The sequence below is a fragment of the Neopelma chrysocephalum genome, unplaced genomic scaffold (genome assembly GCF_003984885.1).
Source record: "Neopelma chrysocephalum unplaced genomic scaffold, ASM398488v2 Primary Assembly neopelma1_98, whole genome shotgun sequence".
NCBI lineage: Eukaryota > Metazoa > Chordata > Aves > Passeriformes > Pipridae > Neopelma > Neopelma chrysocephalum.
The window spans coordinates 4,989,040-5,009,720 of NW_020897761.1; the positions used below are offsets into that span (position 1 = coordinate 4,989,040).

At 39.0% G+C, this 20,681-nt stretch overlaps 1 protein-coding gene and 1 long non-coding RNA gene across 4 annotated transcripts in view; both read left to right on the forward strand.

The window, feature by feature from the left end:
• LOC113973072 overlaps positions 1–20,348 on the forward strand; it is a 25,608-nt gene extending 5,260 nt beyond the window's left edge. Inside the window, exon 3 of the long non-coding RNA XR_003536115.1 lies at positions 12,918–20,348. This is a non-coding gene — a long non-coding RNA (uncharacterized LOC113973072). The remainder of the gene's footprint in view (positions 1–12,917) is intronic.
• On the forward strand, positions 4,666–20,344 carry RO60 (Ro60, Y RNA binding protein). Of its 3 annotated transcripts, none has more exons than XM_027694646.1 (8): positions 4,715–5,309; positions 5,993–6,213; positions 6,468–6,614; positions 7,887–8,024; positions 8,181–8,297; positions 9,026–9,139; positions 9,505–9,651; positions 10,868–20,344. In XM_027694646.1, exons 1-8 carry the CDS (start codon positions 4,730–4,732, stop codon positions 11,018–11,020), a joined length of 1,617 nt encoding a protein of 538 aa, XP_027550447.1. In that variant the 5' UTR covers positions 4,715–4,729; the 3' UTR covers positions 11,021–20,344. The 3 variants fall into 3 exon arrangements, with proteins under 3 accessions (XP_027550448.1, XP_027550447.1, XP_027550449.1); XM_027694648.1 differs by having other exon boundaries at positions 4,925–5,080; XM_027694647.1 differs by lacking the exon at positions 10,868–20,344 and having other exon boundaries at positions 4,666–5,309; positions 9,026–9,132; positions 9,505–9,646.
• Positions 20,349–20,681: the final 333 nt, after the last annotated feature.

A 20,681-nucleotide genomic window follows, 5' to 3' on the forward strand; every position in this document is an offset into this window, starting at 1 on the left:
TGTCGGGGCGCGGCGGGCGGGGCCGGTGCGGGACTCGCGGAGCTCCGGCGGCCGCAGCGGGACAGCCCTGCGCGCCCGGAGCGGCCCCGCCGCCGCTCGGTGTCCCCGGCGCGTCCCCCGCCCGTCGCCCCGCGGGCTCCGGCGCTGCGGCACCGCCCGGCCCCGCTCGGGCCGCGGCCGCCGCCGCCCAGGCAAGTGGCGCGTCCCGGGGTGCGGGGGGAGCGGGGTGCGGGCTCCCCGTGCCAGTCCCGGGGGGCCCCAGGGATGATGGCGGAATGTGGGGAAGCCAGGGGGGCACTCCTGGCGGCACCGGGGCGAGGGGAGCCCCGCGGGGCATCGCCGGGCGTGTCCCTCTGTTACGCAGCTCCCCCGTCACGCGTGTTTATCGCCTTTACAGAGACTGACAGCTGCGCTCCGGTATCGGCTTTAGGTTCTCCTACCTCGTAATTCTCTTCTGCGTAAGCTAAGCTGCCTTTGTCCCCCAGTCAGAGCATTTTTTTTAAGCAGGCGGATTCTTGCAAATTGTGCAGTAGAAATATGTGAGCGGGTATGTGATTCTGTACTCTGATATCTTCTGTGCTGCCATCGTACATCACTTCGTTTGTGATTTGGGAAGTGTTCTCCTGGAGTTCCAGTTGATGTAGAAGTGCTTATTTTCAGAAGTATGGGGACTATGTTGTCAGAGCTGTGCTATAGCACAGGCCTGTGTTGTTACCACCATAATTTGGTCTGATGGTTTTAGTCTCTCTGCTCAGTGAATCAGAAGACAATATTTATAATCTTCAGTTTAATTTTGAGGACAGAGTGGGAGAGTGCAGTTTCTTGTGGAACGAAGTATATATGGTTTTGAAATATTTGAAGACAATTTGAAGTGTTGTCTTTTAAATGTCAGTGCATTTTCCAAATCTGACTTTTTCAAAGCTTAATTCCATCAGCTTTCAGCAAAGTTTGATTCATCATTGTTAACTTGGCAGTTAAACTTAAGAACTTAAGCTGGAATCTACAGTTCTGTTAATGGTTGTGCTTTATGTGTTCTTTTCGTATATACCTGAAACTTGTACTTTAAGACATTTTATTTCTTAGGAATACTCGTGGCAAATTTTGAAAGTCATAACAATTAGTAAAGGTCAGTTTACAGAACTAAATCATGCTTTGGCACAGCAACATAAAGATATTGACTGAGCAGTCGAGACTTAAGTGTAGACTGTTTCAGAGCAGTCAAAGCCATATTTTACTTACTAATTCATATGATGGTTGGAATATAGTGTTTTTTCTCTTTCCTTAATTACGAGGAGCAACCATGGAGTTTAGTTCAGCAATTTTTGGTGTAAAATACCTAGTCTGTGACTTCTAAGGCTTTTCACATAGTTACTTGTATCCCAGTAGCTCAAAAATTGAAAATGCTTATGGGGCCAGAGTATCATTGATAAATCCTCCATGAGTGTTTGAAATTCAGGTTTCCTGCTGTAGCTCAGCAGATGAAGAGTTGGGTTATGGTAGAACATAAGTTAAATGAGTATTTGCATTTGTCCATCTGTGGGGGTGAAAGTTGTCTGTTGTGCAGGTGTTAAAGGAGAAAATAAGAGGGAGGGAATAGCTTTGGGAACTTGTGAGATTAAAATATAAAATAGGGTTAGAAATGGCCAACATGACTTGAATAACTCAACTGTGAATAAGTGCTTTTCAGGTAGTTCCTGGCTAAGTGTCATTTTGATGCTTTTAGTGTGACTGTTTAGTGGTGGTATAAATTGCAGATTTCAAAGGTAATTTTTAAAATAGATATTTATTTTAAAGAATTTACAGTTTGTGGTAGGATCCAAAATATTAGATTGGGTTGAATCTCTTTTTAAAAACTCTGAGGCAGCAAGAAGCCATTTGAGACAAGTTTGTGTCCTAGATTTCATATCAGAAAGCATTAACAACTTTATTAAAGGTTTCAGAAGACTTGCTGTGGGCATTTTTAATGGCATAAGTGCTGCAGGGAATTCACCCTGGTGACATACTGTGTTCTATTTGAGAAGATAACTTTGAGAGCTGAGTGAACATGAAGCTCTACAAAAGGTGGAGGTTCTAACAGCATCTGGTTCTGGAGCTTGTAGTATATTTCTAAGAAGGCAAATTAAAGCGCTAAGTGTCAGAAAAACTAAGAGTAGCTTCAGAAAAGCGAGGAGTGTACATTTGCAGCTGTCTTTTCTGTTATGGGTTCGTGTCAGAAGCCTGTGGATGTTGGCACTTATCTCTTTTCGGCGCTGAGTCCATGAATAGCCTAGTCCATACAGAAGTAAATATAAAAATTTTGCCTTATTAACATGCATAAGTTAGGTTACTTACAGAGTGTAACAGAGGAGTGCAGCAGGAGAATTTTTTTTGTCTGAGGGTTAGCTCTAAACTTCTTTAAAACAATGCAATTAAAATCATACTGCATATTTGCATGTAACAGTGGAGAAGTGACTTGTTTGCCTTTCAGGATGATGCCTCTGATGGAAATACTGATCTTGTATCACAGTATCTTATAAAAAAATCTAGATTTCAAATCAGATAAATATCATTTTTAAATTGAGAAATGGTATCATTTTTAGGTTTGTTCCCATCCGCAGGGTGGTGATGATGATGGCAGCTAATTTGTATTAGTGACTAGAAAACTGAGTGTATGAGGACTAGTGAGACTCTCCAAGTGAAAATTAAAATAAAGTGGACATATCAGATGGAACCTGTGCACAAATTGATAAACACAGGAAAAAATTCCAAAATATTCCAAGTAGTGCTGGTATTTCTTAATATAATCAGCCAAGTGAGACATTTGATTTAACTGAAGACATGGTTCTTCCAGTTCATTTTAAGTCTTCATAATCCATAGATGACTGAAAAGAGTTTTCTCATTTGTCTCATTTTAATGTAGTAGTATTTGTTTTAGCAGGGGTATGAAAGATACAGCAAGAAATTATTCTCAATATTTCATATAAATGGAGATCTCATTATTCATCATGATCCTCATTCTTATTTTTCCTTCAAGATAATGGTGTTTTTCAGTATCCATGTACTGTATTGAAAGAAATGAATCTAGACATTAAAAGGTACTGATATGGTATTCATGCACTGAGAATACCACCCTTGTTATTTTCAGTGTATTTGCATGCCTCAGATGTCAGTGAAGAAGTCAGCTCAACCACGATTTGTATTTAAATAGGTTTGGCAGGAGACATGGTTAGAATATATAATTTAGTCACTAAGAAAAATAGTGATGCTCTGAATGATACAATGAAAGATATTTCTTAGATAATTTCTAACTGAAACCTGCTTTTTTAAACCAGATGTCAGCATATGGCTTCTGTTTTTATGATTTTAGCAGATTGTAGAATGTAATGGGAGCACTGCTGGTTATCATTTCGTCCTGGAGGCGGATCAGCGCAGATGTTGTACAGGAAAAACAGGAAAGGTGCATTTCTAGTCACAGAGAAAGGGAAATTCTGTGTCAAAGAGGGAGGGAAGTTGTTTGTAAACAAAGTGCTTACCTAAACTGGGGGGGAAAACGTCTCTGTCTGCGTTAGTCACATTTATTTATTCTAGTTTATCCTGGTAAATGGATAATAATAATTAAAAAAAAAGGATAATAAAAAATAAAAGCAAATGCTTTTATTCATCTTCAGTATCGGCAGGAGCATGTCAAAAGTAGATATTTGCAAAACTTTAGAATTGTTCAGTGGATTTCTTGGAAATGTCATTTGTGTGTTCTCAGACTTCAGTCTGTGTGTATTTTAAGATGTGTACAGTTTGATGGAGTGGATTGTTGGTGCTGCTTTTTTTTTGTACTAGGAGCTCTTGATGCTATTTAATGTCTTTTTATTATTTGGTGAGAACTGAGAGAACTAAATTTATTGTTGCACTATTAATGTTTTGGAGGTAGTGATGATGATGAATTTTTTTACCCTTGCCCTGCTGATTTGATTTCACCTGCAGTTAATTAATTTTAAATGTCATGGCTTGAATTTTACCATGCTGGATGTTCTCCAAGTAGGAGCAGTGATGTTGCCTGCAAATATTACAAATGAACTCTCTTGCAACTCAGGAGTGTATCAGAATCTGAAAGATTGAGAATTTTTGTGCTGTAAAGTGGTACAGAATTTGTTCTGTCTTGAGTTTTCTTACCTCTCACTTGGAGCAGCAGACTATTTGAGCCTGTAACAAAGATAATTTGTTCTTGAGGTACTCAGTTGTTAAAAAGCTAGAAAGTTGTCTAAGCCTCACTGAAACCCACCATACATAAACTGTCATGAAGTCTTCTGACTAAACAGTTTTTAATTATTTTAGTTCTTTATTTTACCCTCATTTTTCTCCAGTTGGTCAGTATTAGCAATTCTTCAGCACAATAGAGTAGGGCAAGATGTGAGTTTTGAACTGTTTAGTCTGCATTCCAAAAATCTAGGTAAGAAAGTGATGTAATATATTAGTGGCAAAAGGCTTTAACACCAGCCATGTTTTTTGTGTAGTTTCTAGTTTTGTTCCAAGGAAGTAAGTTTGTCACCATTATAACTCAGAGATTTTTTTTTTTGCTTCTTTTCCCCCCAAAGTTGTGTATTATTGCACACCGAGAGTGTACTCTGATTAATTTTATGAAGGAAACGTGTAGACAAGATATATTTGCTTTGCTAAAGAGTGATAAAAGAGTAGTCATCGGGTCTTTTTTATACAATTTATTATTCTTTCAACAGACCTCTTGGAATTGTAAACCATGGAGGATGAGGAGAGCGGAGTGCAGCTCCCGAGTGAGAAGCAGGCGCCCGGCTCCGAAGGCGGTGACGAGTGGAATGTCACCGACACCAGCCGACTGCGGCACTTCTTGTGCTTCGGCTCAGAGTGTGGTGCTTACCACATCAAGGAGCAGAAGCTGGGCTTTGAAAATGCAGAAGCCTTACTAAGACTGATCGAAGAGGGCAGGGGTTGTGAAGTTGTTGAAGAAATAAAAGCGTTTAGCCAAGAGGGCAGAGCAGCAAAGCAGGAGCCCCTGCTTTTTGCCCTTGCAGTTTGCTCGCAGTGCTCTGATGTGAAAACGAAACAAGCGGCATTTAAAGCTGTCCCCGAGGTGTGTTGCATACCAACCCATCTCTTTACTTTCATCCAGTTTAAAAAAGATCTGAAGGAGGGCATGAAATGTGGCATGTGGGGCCGTGCACTGAGGAAAGCTGTTGCAGATTGGTACAATGGAAAGAATGGCATGGCTCTTGCTTTAGCAGTTACAAAATATAAGCAAAGAAGTGGTTGGTCTCATAAAGATCTTCTGAGGTTGTCCCACCTAAAACCTGCCAGTGAAGGTAATAAATTTTTGTTTACCTGAAAATACTGTGTTTTAAACCTTTTATATTTATTGTAGAACTATTTTGGAAACCCAAGTGCCATTGTAGATGAATTCTTATTGAGGGTATCTTGTAAATTGTTTATTAAAAATGTGAGGGTTTGTATCAGAAATTGACCTGTTTGTCTTCAAGATAAACAGTTTGTTAGTTCTTTTTCTTTCATATGTCAAGAGAAGATAAAAAAGCACAATTTCCTCATTTTGTTCTTATTTGCTTACCAATGATGAAATAACACTTTTTTTGTTATTTGTTAAGATCTGTTGGTTTCAAATCATAGAATCATAAAATGGTTTGGATTGGAAGGGACTTTAAAGATCATCTTGTTCCAATCCCCTGCCAGGGACAGGGACACCTTTCACTAGATTGTGTTGCTCAGAGCTCCATCCAGCCTGGCCTTGAACACTTCCAGGGATGGGGCATCTGCAGCTTCTCTGGGCAACTTGGCAAGGATAGTAGGCTTCTGAGTTCTAAGGAGAATAATACAGTAATTAAAAGTACTGCTCTAAATTGTATGTCTGACCTTTTTAATAGGTGTTTGGCAGGTCTGAGGTTGAAACCTGCTGACTCATTTGCGTGAGAATGATAAATGCCAGTACAGAGATGGTAATCCTGCTGGAAAAAATGTTTTCTTTTTTCCATAGGAATTGCTATAGTCACTAAATATATTACCAAGGGGTGGAAAGATGTCCAAGAAGCTTATAAAGAGAAAGCAGTTTCTACTGAGACTGAAAAACTCCTAAAGTATCTGGAGGCTGTGGAGAAAGTAAAACGCACAAAAGATGAATTGGAAGTTATTCATTTGATAGAGGAATATGGTCTAGTTAGAGAGCATCTCCTGACAAACCACCTGAAATCTAAAGAGGTAGGTAAACTTTATTAGCTTTGAATTCTCTTTAGGGTAATGCTTTTTAGAATCTTAAGTTTAGATTTCTGTAAAAAGTAGCCGTTACGCTGTTCTTCAAGTTGTTTGCCCAGAGAGCTAATTTAAAATAAGTAAGTTCAATGTATAATTTGTGCATTTATTTTAAAATACGCTTATTCAATGTACAGATTTCAGTTCTTGTAGTTTAGGAATCTCGTCTTTCTGTTTTTTCACTTCTCTTTCTTTGACCATAGGTTTGGAAGGCACTGCTGAAGGAGATGCCCATTTCTGTATTGTTGAGAAATTTAGGAAAGCTGACAGCAAATTCAGTGCTGGAACCACGAGGTTCAGAAGTGGCAATAGTATGTGAAAAACTGAGAAATGAGAAACTGCTAAAAAAGGTAAGAACTTTTCATAATCGATGCCAGCTCTTGTGGATTTTAATCTCTACTGTATTTCTTCAGCCAACCTCTTTACAAAATAAAACTGATGTTCTTTGGAGGAACTGTGTAGTTTATTCTTAAATGAGGGCTGTGGCAAGCTTTAGCTCTGGCGTTCATGTGTTCCTTCTGAGTCTTGTAATTTAGAATCAGCAATACAAGCTTAAAAAGGGAGTGAAGTCACTTGTATAGGATCCTAGAAAGTGAATGAAGAAACTAGCATAGCCATTGAGGGGAAAAGGAGGCTTTCTCTTTTCAGATTGCTTCACTATCCATCAAAGAGGTAAAAGTAAGAAAATAAGAGGGAGAAGAGGGTTCCCCAAAGGGAGAAGAAAATATCCAGGAATGTAATGGAACATAGAAAGGACAGATGCCTTAACCTACAGTTTTGTGAGTTGGGAAGATTAAAATAAGGACCCTTAAATTATTCAAGACTATTCAAAGCTAATTTGAGCACAACAACATAGGTCCTTTTTTTCCCGTCCTGCTGCTCTTCCCTTTCTCTGCTTTCTTCTTTAATCAGGCATAGGCACTGGAGAAGGGAGAGCAAAGACGATGGTGCAGTACTTTGATGGAAGAAAGGTGGTGGACAGGTGTTCAGATTTGCTGAGGTTTGCTGCTGGCAGTGATTAATGACTGAAACTCCCCTTGAGAAAAAAAATAACAAAATGTTGATAAACTCAGTAAAGCAAAGATGTGGTTTAGCATGAAACAAATGATATGGTTTATGTATGGAAAGCCAAAAAAGAAAAATGCTTGGCATGTTTTATAGCAAGAGGAAAATGAATGCTATATTCTGAAAATAGTTTCTTTGTCCAAATGTTATTGTATTGGATATAAAACTAGTTTTGAGTTTGTTCTTTTCCTAGCTCAGCTCCTTTCCCCTCAGCAGGACAGGGACTTTCTCTTAGTGTAAGCCTGCGATGGACAATCATAAAGCTGTGAAGTTTTACCAAAATTCTGGTGATGGCTTAATATTTGGTGTTGACTGGAGGATTCTGGAAAGGTGATGAGGTCCATCACCAGTAACTGAGGAGTATTGGTTCATACAACAGCTGTGGAAAGGCTGCATGAACTCTTCAAATTTAACAAACTTAAAGTAACAGTATACTGAGCCAGAGACTTTTGTAGGAGAACCATATTTTCTTGTTCAGTTTGTTATTACTTTGTTGGGTTTTTTTAAAAGGAGGTCAAATTTTCAAGAAGCTCTGTTTTTATTTCTTTTGCCTGTAGGGTAAAATACATCCATTGCATATTTTGGTTGCATTAGAAACATATAAAGCTGGACATGGAAGCAGAGGGAAGCTTTGGTGGCGTCCTGATGAAGACATTTTAGAAGCTTTAGATGCCTCATTTTACAAAGCTTTCAAGGTAATACAGTTCTTCAATTTGTTAAGCCTTTTCAAGAATTCTGTGTTTTCTGAAAGCTTATCACGAAAAGTTTGTGGGGTGGGTAACAGTGCTAAAACTTTGGCGACAGTATTAATTATGTGTACCTATTTTCTTTTTTCTCTTTTTTCCTTTTAGACACTTGAACCAACAGGAAAACGCTTCTTACTTGCAGTTGATGTCAGTGCATCAATGACACAAAAAGTTTTGGGCAGTGTGCTCAATGCGAGCACCGTCGCAGCAACGATGTGTATGGTGAGGCATTGCATTTCTTTTATTTGTAACTGGTCTTTTGATACAGAGATGCTCTAAAGCTGGTTAGAAATCAGGAGGAAACTTATATATAATATTTTTTTGGGTACGGAAGACGTGACCTTGTACCTTACTGGTTGATCAGTTCCTTAAAGTTCCTGGTAACCGTATTCAGAAAGATCAGTTTCAAGAAGTTGGTTTCAAGTATAAACCAAAGTGTTCAGGGCAGCTTTTCCACTTAGCTGAAAATACATTTTAATTTTTTTCAGAAGCACTTATAGAATAATACAGATTGGATTAAGAAATTTTAGAATAAATCCTGTGTACATTTGAGTTATCCATGTGGCCTTTGTTCACAATCACTTTCCCCTCAATTTGGTGTTGCAGAGCTGCTGTGTTGCATCGTATTCTTGTATTATAGAGGAGTTGAACTTTTGTTGGTGTTTAAAAGCACTCAATATTTCAAGTCAGAGGGGAGAGAAGAAATATAGAATTATCTTTAGTTGTAGTAATTAGAGCAGTTCTTGAGCTCTGATTTTGGCAGTGCTTATTTGCAGTAAAATATTACTGAATATTTAAAGTGTAGAGTGAACTGTTGGTGCATATGAGGAGCCCGGTGTCCTAAATGCAAAAGCAATGTCATGCTGTGTGTTTGGTAGGGAATGGCTCGATCCAGACATTAAAAATTCAGAGTAATATAACTGAATTATTTTTGTCTTCCTGTTTCTCAGGTTGTAGCACGTACTGAGAAGGATTCCCACATTGCTGCCTTTTCACATGAAATGGTCCCGTGTCCAGTGATGGCTGATATGACATTACCTCAAGTTTTAGTGAAAATGTATGAAGTATGTAAAAAAAAAAGTCTCAGCAGTTACATTGTTCTTTTGTTTATTTAGTATGTATCTCTATAGCAAAACATTGGATTTTTTGGTCCCTTTTTATTTAGAGAAAGTCCAAAAATGTCAATATTTCAGATATTAAACATTGTAATTTAGAATGGCAGTGCTAGGTCACAATGAGTTGAAAAGAATGTTAAAAAAACCCAACTCAACTAAAAAAAAAAACTGGTTAAAACTAAGATGAAATGACTAAGTTTAACAAAAAAACCTCTGTGTGGTAAAACATGAAACTTACATAAAAGATAATTTTTCCATGGTTTACTAATTTCAGTATTAATGTGTTCCACGTATATTTATTTTTTTTTCTTAAGATTCCAGTGGGTACCACTGATTGTTCCCTTCCAATGATATGGGCTCAAAAAACTCAGAGGGCTGTTGATGTCTTCATTGTATTTACTGATAATGAGACCTTTGCTGGAAATACTCCCCCTGCAACAGCCCTTCGAGAGTACCGAGAGGTAAATATGCTTCTGACTGTTCATGATTAGTGAATGCAGTACAAAGTAAATACCAATACTAAAGATGTTTTAGGGACTGAAGTAGTTGTGGCTTTGTTTCAGTAAATAATTATATATTGTTAAAAACTGCTCAGTTCTGCAGTTAGGTAGAATTAGTGGGCATAGTGCACTAATTGTGCACATTTAAAACCACAGAATTGCTATAAGGATTTGTAATTAGCCTACCCTGCTTGTGTATTGCAATATCCATGAAACTTTGTTTGCTGTTCAGGGAGTATATGAATTTTTGCATTCTATATGTAATTGATTGAATACATTTTTTTTATAGTTCTTACAGAATGGAATTTGGCTCACGGAATTAAATTTACCCTTGATGTCTGCAGTACATACCAAAAAGTTTAAATAAAGTAATGAAGATAAGCCTGTAGGGAAGTGTCAGTAGGATGAGGTAGCACTATTTTCTGAAGAAAGCCCATTATGTTTTAAAGGGACTACACTAAACTTAGTAATTTTAAAAGAGAACAAAAAAAAATAGCCTCTGCAAGCACATTGGTATCAGAAACTCAGCAAACAATCTTTTAAAGAAACTATTTTTTAAACTACAAAAAATACTTCTGGTAAGCATGTGTATATGGACTGTGTTTTAGTTTCCTTAGTCGAGGTTAGCTCCCATTCCTAAATTTGTTCTGTAAAGAAAGAGTTCCTGCACTCTGGCCTTCATGCCAGTTGCTTTGCTTTACCTTAGAGATTGCTTGCCTGCAAATTCAGCTTATTTAGCAGAATTGTCCAGACCACAGTTGTTGTATTTATTCAAGCAACATTTAGAAATCCTTGCCTTAGACAAAAATGCACACTTTGAGTCTGTTAGGTGACTTGATAATTGTTATTGAGTTGTCTCTAAGAATGAACTGCATAATAGCAAATGCAGTGTTTGCGTTTGAAATAATCTACGAATTGTAGTATTGCAGGAAATTTTTGCTAATATACCTCATTGCAATTATTTCCATTTCTTTAAATATGTCTGCTACAGGGTAAACACAATGTTAACAGGCAGTCTTCAACTCTGATTGTGGCATATCTCGTTTCTATCAGTATGGCTATTCAGACAGTGGTTTATGCAAGCAAGATTTGGCCCTCTGGCATGTTTAAGTTACTGTATATGTATGTTCTGCCATGTATGTGTTTTCTGACTTTTTTTTTTCTGTCCTTCCTCTAGAAAATGGGTATTCCTGCTAAACTGATTGTTTGTGGAATGACCTCAAATGGTTTTACAGTGGCAGATCCAGATGACAGAGGCATGTTGGATATATGTGGCTTTGATACAGGAGCTTTGGAGGTTATTCGAAACTTCGCTTTGGATTTGATTTAATTTTTCTAGGCATTTGCTCTTCCCAGTGGGTCCATTGCTGGCAACAGACTTCACCCTGGGAACTCCCAGCCAAATATACTTTATTAGAATATGGCATATTATATACATATCAGAAAGTTACATGAGGTGGTGGCAGTTCAAGCATCTCTGACTAGAGCTTCTCATTAAGGTGTTTGTAAGGTTGAACATAACTATGGTCTCATGCAAATCTAACAAATTAAGAAAAACTCAGCGCTTGCATCTCTAGTGTCAAAATAACTGTCAATAGCCAGTGATCCCTCTGCCACTGGAGGTGGCACCACACGTCACCCCTGTCACACCTGGACTTGGCGCCGCACAGGAACACCCTGCGCAGCTCGGACACTCCTGGTTATGCCCATCAGTTGAATCAGATCGCCCTTCAGAACCCTGCAGCACAGCTGGCAACCCTTCTCCACACCCTTTGAGAAAGGGATCTCGACTCCTGAACCACCTTCCTTGCCTCCAGCATGCTTATTTTCCCAAGGCAGTTTGTTTTTTCCCCTGTCCACGCACTCAAGACTTTTCTTGGACTTATTCCTGGGTCAGTCTAGGCACCATGGAGCTGGAGTTTCCCAGAGCATCATCCCTTGAGTGATACCCACAGTAACTGTGTGCTCAGAGTTCTGTGGCCCATGAATAGCCAGTCGGTATCTGTTCCAGAGGGTAAACAGGACCCCCTGTCATGACCAGATAACAGCAAGGGCACAGTGTGCTGTACAAACCCTTGGTCCACTGAGCTTCAGCAAGGTCTGCCTGGCCAGCCTGGCCTGCACCACATGCATCACCCCATCCCTGTTGTCCTTCAGTTCCACAACATCCACTGACTTGAAGAGAGGGATGGTTTTGCCTGGGCCTATGGAAGATGCCACCACAGCAAACATTTCCATGGCATTGTGCCAGACCCTGCTCTTGTTGTCCACCAGTGCTGGAGGCAGCCCAAATGCCAGCTTGGCCAAGTCCAGCTCTCCACCAGGGTAAGTGAAGAAGGCCACGATGATGACCACGTCCTCTTGGACTCTGGAGTTGTTGTGCTGCAGGTACTCTCACTGCAGCAGCAGGCCCAGCTCCTGCTGAGAATGTGCTGTTTTCATCAGCCACAGCAACAGGGGCTTGTACTCCTGCTGGATGGCCAGCTTCTTGTCCCCCCAGGACTTCACCAGCAGCAGAGACAAGTGGTGCCAGGAAGGCCTGGACCTGGTCACCCAGTGCCAGCAGATGGATCACCTTCAGTGCCCTGAGCACCGCTTGAAGTTGGAGTAGTTGAGGAGTGTGTAAAGGAAGCTGATGAGCCCAAGGAGGCCAAGGGCAGGCACAGAGGTTGCTGCTGCCTGGCTGGCACCTCCAACCACCCTCTTCAGCTCCTCCACGGCTTGAGTGCAGTTCTTGTTGCCCTCCTGGTCCAGTAGGTGAGCCTGCAGCTCCTGGGTCAAAAATCTGGACTTCAGGATGGGCTGGATGGGAGGCAGTGGTGCTGTGTCCTCACCCACCTGCAGACTCCTCCAGCTCCAGGCTAGGAGCAGAATGAAGTCCCCATAATCCAAGAGTAAGCAGGGACCTGCTGCTCCACTTAAACAGGCACAGGTCTATGGGGCCGGATGGAATCCACCCAAGGGTGCTGAGGGAGCTGGCAGATGAGCTGGCCAGGCCACTCTCCATCATTTTTCATGAGTCCTGGCTGACCAGGGAGGTCCCAGATGACTGGAGGTTGGTTAATGTGATGTCCAGCTAGCAGAACGGCCTGAAGGAGGATCCAGGAAACTACAGGTCTGTCAGCTTGACCTTGGTGCCGGGAAGGTCACTGAACAGATCATCTTGATCACACAGCACATGCAGGACAACCAGGGGAGCAGGCCCAGCCAGCAGGGGTGTATGAAAGGCTTCACTGACCTGATCTTCTTCTGTGACATGGTGACCTGCAGAGCGGATGAGGGAAAGGCTGTAAATATGTCTACCTGGACTGTAGGAAAGCATTTGACACTGTTTCCCGCAGCATTCTCCTGGAGAAGCTGGTAGCCCATGGCTTGGACGGGTGCACTGTTCAGGGATAAAGAGCTGGCTGGTGGCCGGGCCCAGAGAGTGGTGGTGAAGGGAGTTGCCTCCAGCTGGTGGCTGAGCACCAGTGATGTCCCCCAGGGGTCAGTAGGGGGGCCAGTCCTGTTTAACATCTTCCTGATGATCTGGATGAGAGGATCATTTGCATATGACCTGAGGTTGGGCAGCAGGAGGGTTGATGTCCCAGAGGATAGGAAGGTGCTGCAGGGGGATATGGGCAGCCTGGATCCATGGGCCCAGGACTATTGGATGAAGTTCAACAAGGTCAAGTGCTGGGTCCTGCACTTGAGTCACAACCACCCCGTGCAGCACTCCAGGCTTGGGAAAGAGTGGCTGGAAAGCTACTTGGTGGGAAAGGATCTGACCTGTATCAGCAATAGTGTGGCCAGCAGGACCAGGACAATGATTGTCCCCCTGGACTTGGCACTGGTGAGGCCACACCTCAATTCCTGTGTCCAGTCAAGCATTGGAACAAGCTGCCCAGGGAAGTGGTGGAATCATCATCTCTCGAAGTGGTCAAAAAACTCGTGGATGTGGTGCTTAGGGGCATGGCTTAATGGTAGAGCTGGCAGTGTTAGGTTAAAGGTTGGACTCAATGAACTTAGAGGTTATTTCCAACCATAATGATCCTGTGATTCTTTGTTACCTTTTGTGAAGGGAAAACAAGAAAAGCAGATGAGAAATCTCTTTTCTCTTTTTTCCTGTTGCACACGATTTAAAATAACAGTGGGAAGTTTGCTAAAAGTGGCTACAGGGTATACATAATTTAATTTCACTTATAATAGGTTATAAATATGGAGAGATTTTTAATTTCCCCCTCCCCTGTTGCTGTGGAATGCTTGTTTGCGAGAATAAATTGACCAATTACTTTTAGAATGGGGCTGGAAAAAAATGGGTTTAGTATTTTTAATAATGTCAGCTTAACAGCAACTTCACTGAGAGGGACTTTTCTTTGGGCTTTTTTAAATCTTTGTATTTTAAGTATTACTAAGGTTCAATGGTTTCCATGGTTACACTTAAAACCTACTAAACCTAAAAGTATTTTCTGGTACATATTGAGACCATGTGACTGTGATACAGGATAAAAGTTATCCAGGGAAATTTTATACTGATGAAACTGAAAGTGGAAGAGCTCATGCCAGTCTTTTTCTCTGTAGATCATCATCTGAGTTTTCAGGAGTAAATATCTCTGTAGATAAATTGAGGGGCAGTTTCTGCACAATATGGTTTCAGAAGCACTATTTTAGAATTAATATGCTTGACAGGAGGTTCTAAAAACTGTTTTTAGTAGAAAAAGACCTTGGAAGTGACTGGGATGCCACATTCAGTCCATGTTACAACTTCAGGAAGCATCAACACACTTTCAGCAAGAGAGATCAACAAGTGCATGTGTCTTGGCCTGCTCTCCAAAGCTGAGTGGGAACAACCAGAAACCATAAGCTACTTTTTTTTTTTTCCAAAAGAATGTATTCAGTAATACAGAAACAATCTTCCTAACAGGAGAGTATTTCATTTTTAAAAATATTTTTGTAGATTAATGCTACTTCTGATTTCATGAATTAATTCAAGCTAACATATTTCAAAACTACCTCCAGTTTATAGTGACCAATTCTTAAAAACTTTTATGAACTGTACAGTTGCATCCTTCATGTTCACAAAATCTTGTTTAGGAAGTGATTGAAACTGGATTCTTTTTTTTATTTTTTTATTTTTAGTCTTATAGTAAGACTGTGAGTAAACAAGGAGAAAGCTAGTGAGTAACTTACCACTTTGGAACAGGGATTGATAGCAATTCATGTGTATATGTATTTAATTCTGTATGTGTTTTATATGTGTCAGTATGGGGGGAAGTTAAAAGATCTCTTTAGTAGATCAGTCTTAAAAGATTAGAAAGGTTTTTTAGTGATGCTTTTACAACTTCCTCTAGAACATATGTGTGTCAGCCTCTTTTATGCTAATGATGGCTGTTTTAAACAGTGAATTTGATGTTAATTTGAAAATAATTATGATTTATAAAAATAACGCATTTACCCGTTGTGGTAAATAACATGTAAGACCATATTTTTCTGCCTAAAACCTAAGCTTTTAAATGTAAATTCATATTATACTTTTGATACTTGTAACACTTTTCTTTTTGCCTCATACATATTAATTACAAATCCAGAGCTCGCATTCCCTAGTGCGGGTATCTCTTTTGGTGCTAAAACGGGATGTTACATGTTACTGAAGGTATTCTGCTACTTACTTACACTCTCCTTTAATGAATAAACCAAACCAGTGAGGGAAGCCTTTTCTGGCATTAAAACCAGGGCTTAAAGAACTGATGGTAGGAGCGTTACCTTTCAGTGAACATTAGTTACTTGTGAATTATCACTGCTCTTACAGTATAGCTCTGATAGAAAGCTTGGAGAATACAGGACTGCCACCAGCTCCTCAGGTGACATCAAGGAAAAAAACCATGTTCCTACAAAAGCTGAGACATAGCACTTTGAGTTTGAAAAAGAAAACCAGCCATTTCATGTGAAAAATTGCATCTATACAAAACACCATATCAATGTGGGGAGTAAACTCATTTGCTCAATACATGTTAATAATTATTTCAAGTAAATGCACTGATGTTTTGGGGTTGGTTTTGGTAATAATGTGTTTTAAATTACGCAGTAGTCAAACATCTGATTAGGTGTTTCCTCTAAGCTAGACACATTGAAAATAACTGATGTACTTTTGCAAGTACTTTTTCTTACTTGGAGTAGTATTTGTGAAATCATAGGAAATATTTTGGACTAAATATAAAATGAAAACTTAAACAGGTGTTTCAAGTAATTTTCAAGTAAACTTACTGCAAATAAAAGGTTAGAATAGTTACTAACAGATTGAATGAACGGTTATAGTGGTGTTGCATCTTTGAAAGCAGTCCAGTTTAAAATACTTGAACTAGAGTGTGTAAGTAAAGATGAACTTTTCAGTAGAACTGATAGAAATTGTAGCTCCCTGTATTTATTGACACTGGATAGCTCTGACCCATAATAAAAGATAGTCATCCATGCTAGGGTACATAATACACTCCTAAACATTTATAGTATCTCTGTACAAAAAAGTCTTGCTAGAAATAGAATATTCTAAGTGGTTTGGTTACACAATGTAAAACTAGCACTGGTGAGACCACATTGTCATCTGCTCCTCCCTTAAGATTTACACAGAGAGGGGGAAATGAAGTAAATACTGACAACTGAAACTTTATAGTGTGACCTTTGTTCCTATGATTTTCTTTTCGCATTTGTTATTATCTTCCAGGAAGGGGCATAGAATAACGATGCTGTGTATTCCTTTTCCCTAGGCTGGATCTTTATCTGCCCACACCCTGAATTTTAGGGGACAGCATGACTCATTTGCCATAACATAATTGTCCTGACTTTAGTCTTCAGTTATTAAACTGGTAATTTCCAAACCAATATCTAGACATGTAAAGAGGCAATAATTACTGTAATGCTTCAAAAATAATAGAAAAAAGTAAACTAAGACAGAGTTGCTAAACTGAAGCATTAGTTCAGTGTACAATAAATGACCTACCTTTTCACCAAAGAGGAGACAGGGACTCTTTGAAATTAATAATGGTGTTTGCATTGGAGGAACACTTTGGCTAACAAAGCAGAAATGGGGCTATAATTGTGCAATGCAGTTTATCAGTAAAAATTGAACAGGGAGAAGTTTAAGGCTAGTTAATTTTATTCAAAATATTGATTAAAATAAGTCTAAATGCAGAGTGCAACAGTAGAGTGGATGAACGCAGGTTTCCTGATATCTGGCAGAACTGAGAGGTTTCACTTTGGCTGCCATTTCACTGTGACCCCCTTAACAATTCTGAAGTATTAAACAATTATACAGTCTAAGGCTGTAATGTTCAGGCACTTTAAGAAAGAAAAAAAGGTTCTAATGTTTGGAAGCACAACAGAGGTAAAACATTCTTCTGTAATGAAGGGCTATAAGGAACAAACATCAAAGGCCAGGGTTCTTCATGGAAGGGACACAATCAAGAATGTGGAGAGGCCCAAGAAATAGAATTTCATGTCAGGAATTTTAGACCTGGAGCAAGGAGTAGGAGCGTTTGGGATGCTTGTAGAATTAGATTACAGGCAAAATATGGGGTCTTTACCTACATTCCTCTGTGTTTAAAAAAAAGAAAAGTCTAAAAGTAGCTCTGAAGTCAGAAGGGCCAGTCTAAATGCCCACTGTGTGAAGGCTACTAATAACTGGCCCTAAAATACCTTGCTGCTTAAAACCGCTGTTAAACCTCTTTGTTAAACATAAATCATAAGGGGGGTTGTGTTATTCTTTTGCATTGTTGTTGTTTAACTGGTGCCCATAAATGGTTATGGCTTTAAAAGGCTATTCAACAAAATACATATTCTTGGCTTAAAGAAACACCAGCAGTTTTGGAAGTGTATTTTAATAATGGCTCTGTCTGTAAGAACACTATGAAAATATTTTTGTGCATTGCAAAAAATGCTGTGCTGCTGAACCATGTACCTGACTCACAGCTACTGTAACAGAAGCTTTAGTTTTGGTCCGTTTGGGTTTTTTCTTCTATTACCTTTTTGTTTTACCCTTCCTTTTTTCTGTTAATGTTGATTTTTTTTCTCCTTTCCCATCTCTTCGTCACCTCAGGCCTATACTTGAATCTTTTTTTCACAAGCTCTCATCCATTCCTTTTTTTTATTTTTGCCTCTGTTCTGCCTTTTTGCTGTCATTGAGCGCTTAGCTACTTACACCGGAACTGATGTCATAGTATTTATTTTAATTTTTTAAGAGTGGATAAACTTTTTTCTTTAATTATGTAAATCTTTTACAAAACATTCGATTTGCTGTATCTATCGGATTTTTGGTAAAACTTTGTGTAAAAATCAGTGACAAAAGTATACTTTGTTTATTTACAAAAATCCAACACCTGCCTGTGAATGACTTTATTTTTATAAAGTAACCTCTTACAATTGGCTTTTCAAATTTAAAGCTTTTTTCTAGAATTAGCTCAGTGGTTTGAAACTTTTTATTCCGTTAAATATTATCAGGCTGCTGTCATAGGCAGAATTAGGCAAACATTTAAATTAATATTCTGGATAAATGGGCAGCTTCTTTACAGTATTAACTAGAGGAAGTCTTCAAAGAATAGGCTGTAGAAGTAAACCTAAGCAAAGTATCGTTTGCTTGTGCTTTTAATCCTTACTTTCTCTGACACTTGATCAGTTTATAGGTTTATTTTGCTGTCTGCAGTGGTTTGCAGTGCAGATATGCTGTAAGCAAACTGTTCTAATGACTTTCTTGCTGGAATGGTAGAGATTTCATCTCACCATGACACAGTATTGTGTACAAATTGCTGAGTAAGAGTTCGGGGTGGGGGGAAAGGTAATACACTAACTAGGACAGTATATTGTGTATGTGCTGCTCTGAGAGATAACATGTAAGATTAGCTGATTTTGGCAGAAGGTATGGTGTCTTTAAATATGTGTGCTTACATATTTGGATTTAAAATTTTGATACTTAAAGCGTGGTTTCTTTAGATGTTTCTGCATTCTGACTTTTAAGTTTAAATATATATATATTTGCATATATATGAGGTATGTGGAGAACTTTTACAAATGCTTCATTAATGAATAATGAATATAAATAGTTGTTTCCCTAATGTTAACCAGCTTCTTAAGAGTTAAGCACAACTAGTTACAAATAAAATGTCTTTTCATTCTCCTATAAAAGTGCAGTTCTACTCTTTAAAAAGAATTCTGTACAAAAAAGCAACAGATGGGCACATTCACAGATCTGTCTGCTTAGTTAAAAACCTCAGTGTTTGTTTCCAGCTTCTCAGACTTAGAAGCGTGGGATTTAGGCTGGATGAGCAGGTATCCATATCTTTTAGTGGATACATTTTAATATTCAGATCCCAGGGCAAGCATATTTTAAGATAAACAGCTTTGTCCTGGAGACAATGCTGGGCATAAAATCATGGAAATTTTTAACGACTGTTCTTGAGTCTCTTAATTTGTTTGTTGGTTTTTTTTTATTATTTCCTAGAGTAGAACCACACTTTAACTGCCATATCATGTTTAAATAACTTAAACATAACATGGCTTTGTGCCATCCAATAATGAAGGCACTGTCTTGCTGCTACTTTCTGTGAAATTATACACAATTAATGAAAAACTATTTGGATGGGGAGCCTTAATATGGTTAAAAAGAAACATAATTAACCCTTTGGGTGCCTTAAGACATATCTCCTTTAATAAATGGGCACTCACTTGAATTTGCAGGCACACAGCATGTTTTCTCCAGATGGATTAGATTATTGCCTTAAGTGACAGTGCCCTGGGATTTCCGAAACTTGGAACTCAAAGGGTTATTTTAGACTACTGTTTGAAAACAAAGTCCCTAAACAGGGAACAAAATGAAAAGGTCTTCGAAAAATTCCTTTGCGTACTATTGTTATTATTTTTACGTGATGGGTTTATCAGCTTTCAGGGGCAAAATTATTGCTAAACTTCTGAAAACACTTAGCTGGCCGAAGAATTCTACACAGAGAAAAAGAGTACTTGGTGTTCTTTTATGACTGTATGTGCAAATAAATTGCTTTATTAAGTATAAATTCAGGAAGAGATGCACATCTGTGTGTTTATCTTGATGACTGTGCAAAATACAGTAAATGGCAATAAAAATATAACGAGGCCAGTGTGTTTAATTAGCTTATTACACATTAAAGATGCACAGTGCAGACAACTCTATTCTGAAGACTTTCTATAAATGATGCAGTTTCAAACCTGCATCACAAAAATAAAGCTGTCAAATTGAAATTACACTCTTGCAGTCCTAGCTACCTGGAGTTGAAGATAAATGTGATGCTTTTTTCCCTTGGGGGGGGGAAAAAGTAGTTTAGGTACATGCAGTGTTGAAAGCAATGGAAATAACAGGAGTAATTTACAAAAACTGAGTAAAAATTAATTGACTAATGTTTTTATTCTCATGTGTGCACCTTTAGTTGTGTAATGGTCCCTTTTACTGAAGAATGGGATAGCATTTTCTACTTGCATATGGACTTCCTTGAAATAACCAAGAGTCTTGGCATTGCCTGTTCTGGCTTTGGATGTACGTTGTACTGAAACTATTGAATTTTAGTAATTTCTTTTAGACATTTAACGGAAAGTTAAAATGGCTAGTAAACTGCATTCTGATTGTAGAATTTAAGTACTAAATAAACTCTATGCATATGAGACCCATTTGACTTAGTCTTTTTTTTCTTAATATTGTTGGATTATTGTACCGTAGTTCATAGCTGCAGTTTGGTGTCAGTGAGCTGTCTGGCTCCCCTAGGAGAATTCCTGAATGGCACTGTACAGACTGATACTTTGTAGTGCAGAGTAGAGATGAAAGGCATTACTTCCCCTCTAAAGCTGCCAGACTCTTTTTTTCCCTTTTCTGTTCAAGTGGGTATAGTTTGGGAGCTCGGTGATCAGGCACTGAAATGTGAGAGGCAGACACACACACACCAGGATCACTACAGCCTTGTTTGGCTTAATACTTTTTCATTACAATTTGACAGAGAAGA

Bases quoted from the DNA above. Each gene is read 5' to 3' on its own strand.
- RO60 (XM_027694646.1), top strand. From the start codon at position 4,730: ATGGAGGATGAGGAGAGCGGAGTGCAGCTCCCGAGTGAGAAGCAGGCG. The intron at 6,214-6,467 runs GTAGGTAAACTT...CTTTGACCATAG, and splicing joins ACCACCTGAAATCTAAAGAG to GTTTGGAAGGCACTGCTGAA. The intron at 8,025-8,180 runs GTAATACAGTTC...TTTTCCTTTTAG, and splicing joins CATTTTACAAAGCTTTCAAG to ACACTTGAACCAACAGGAAA.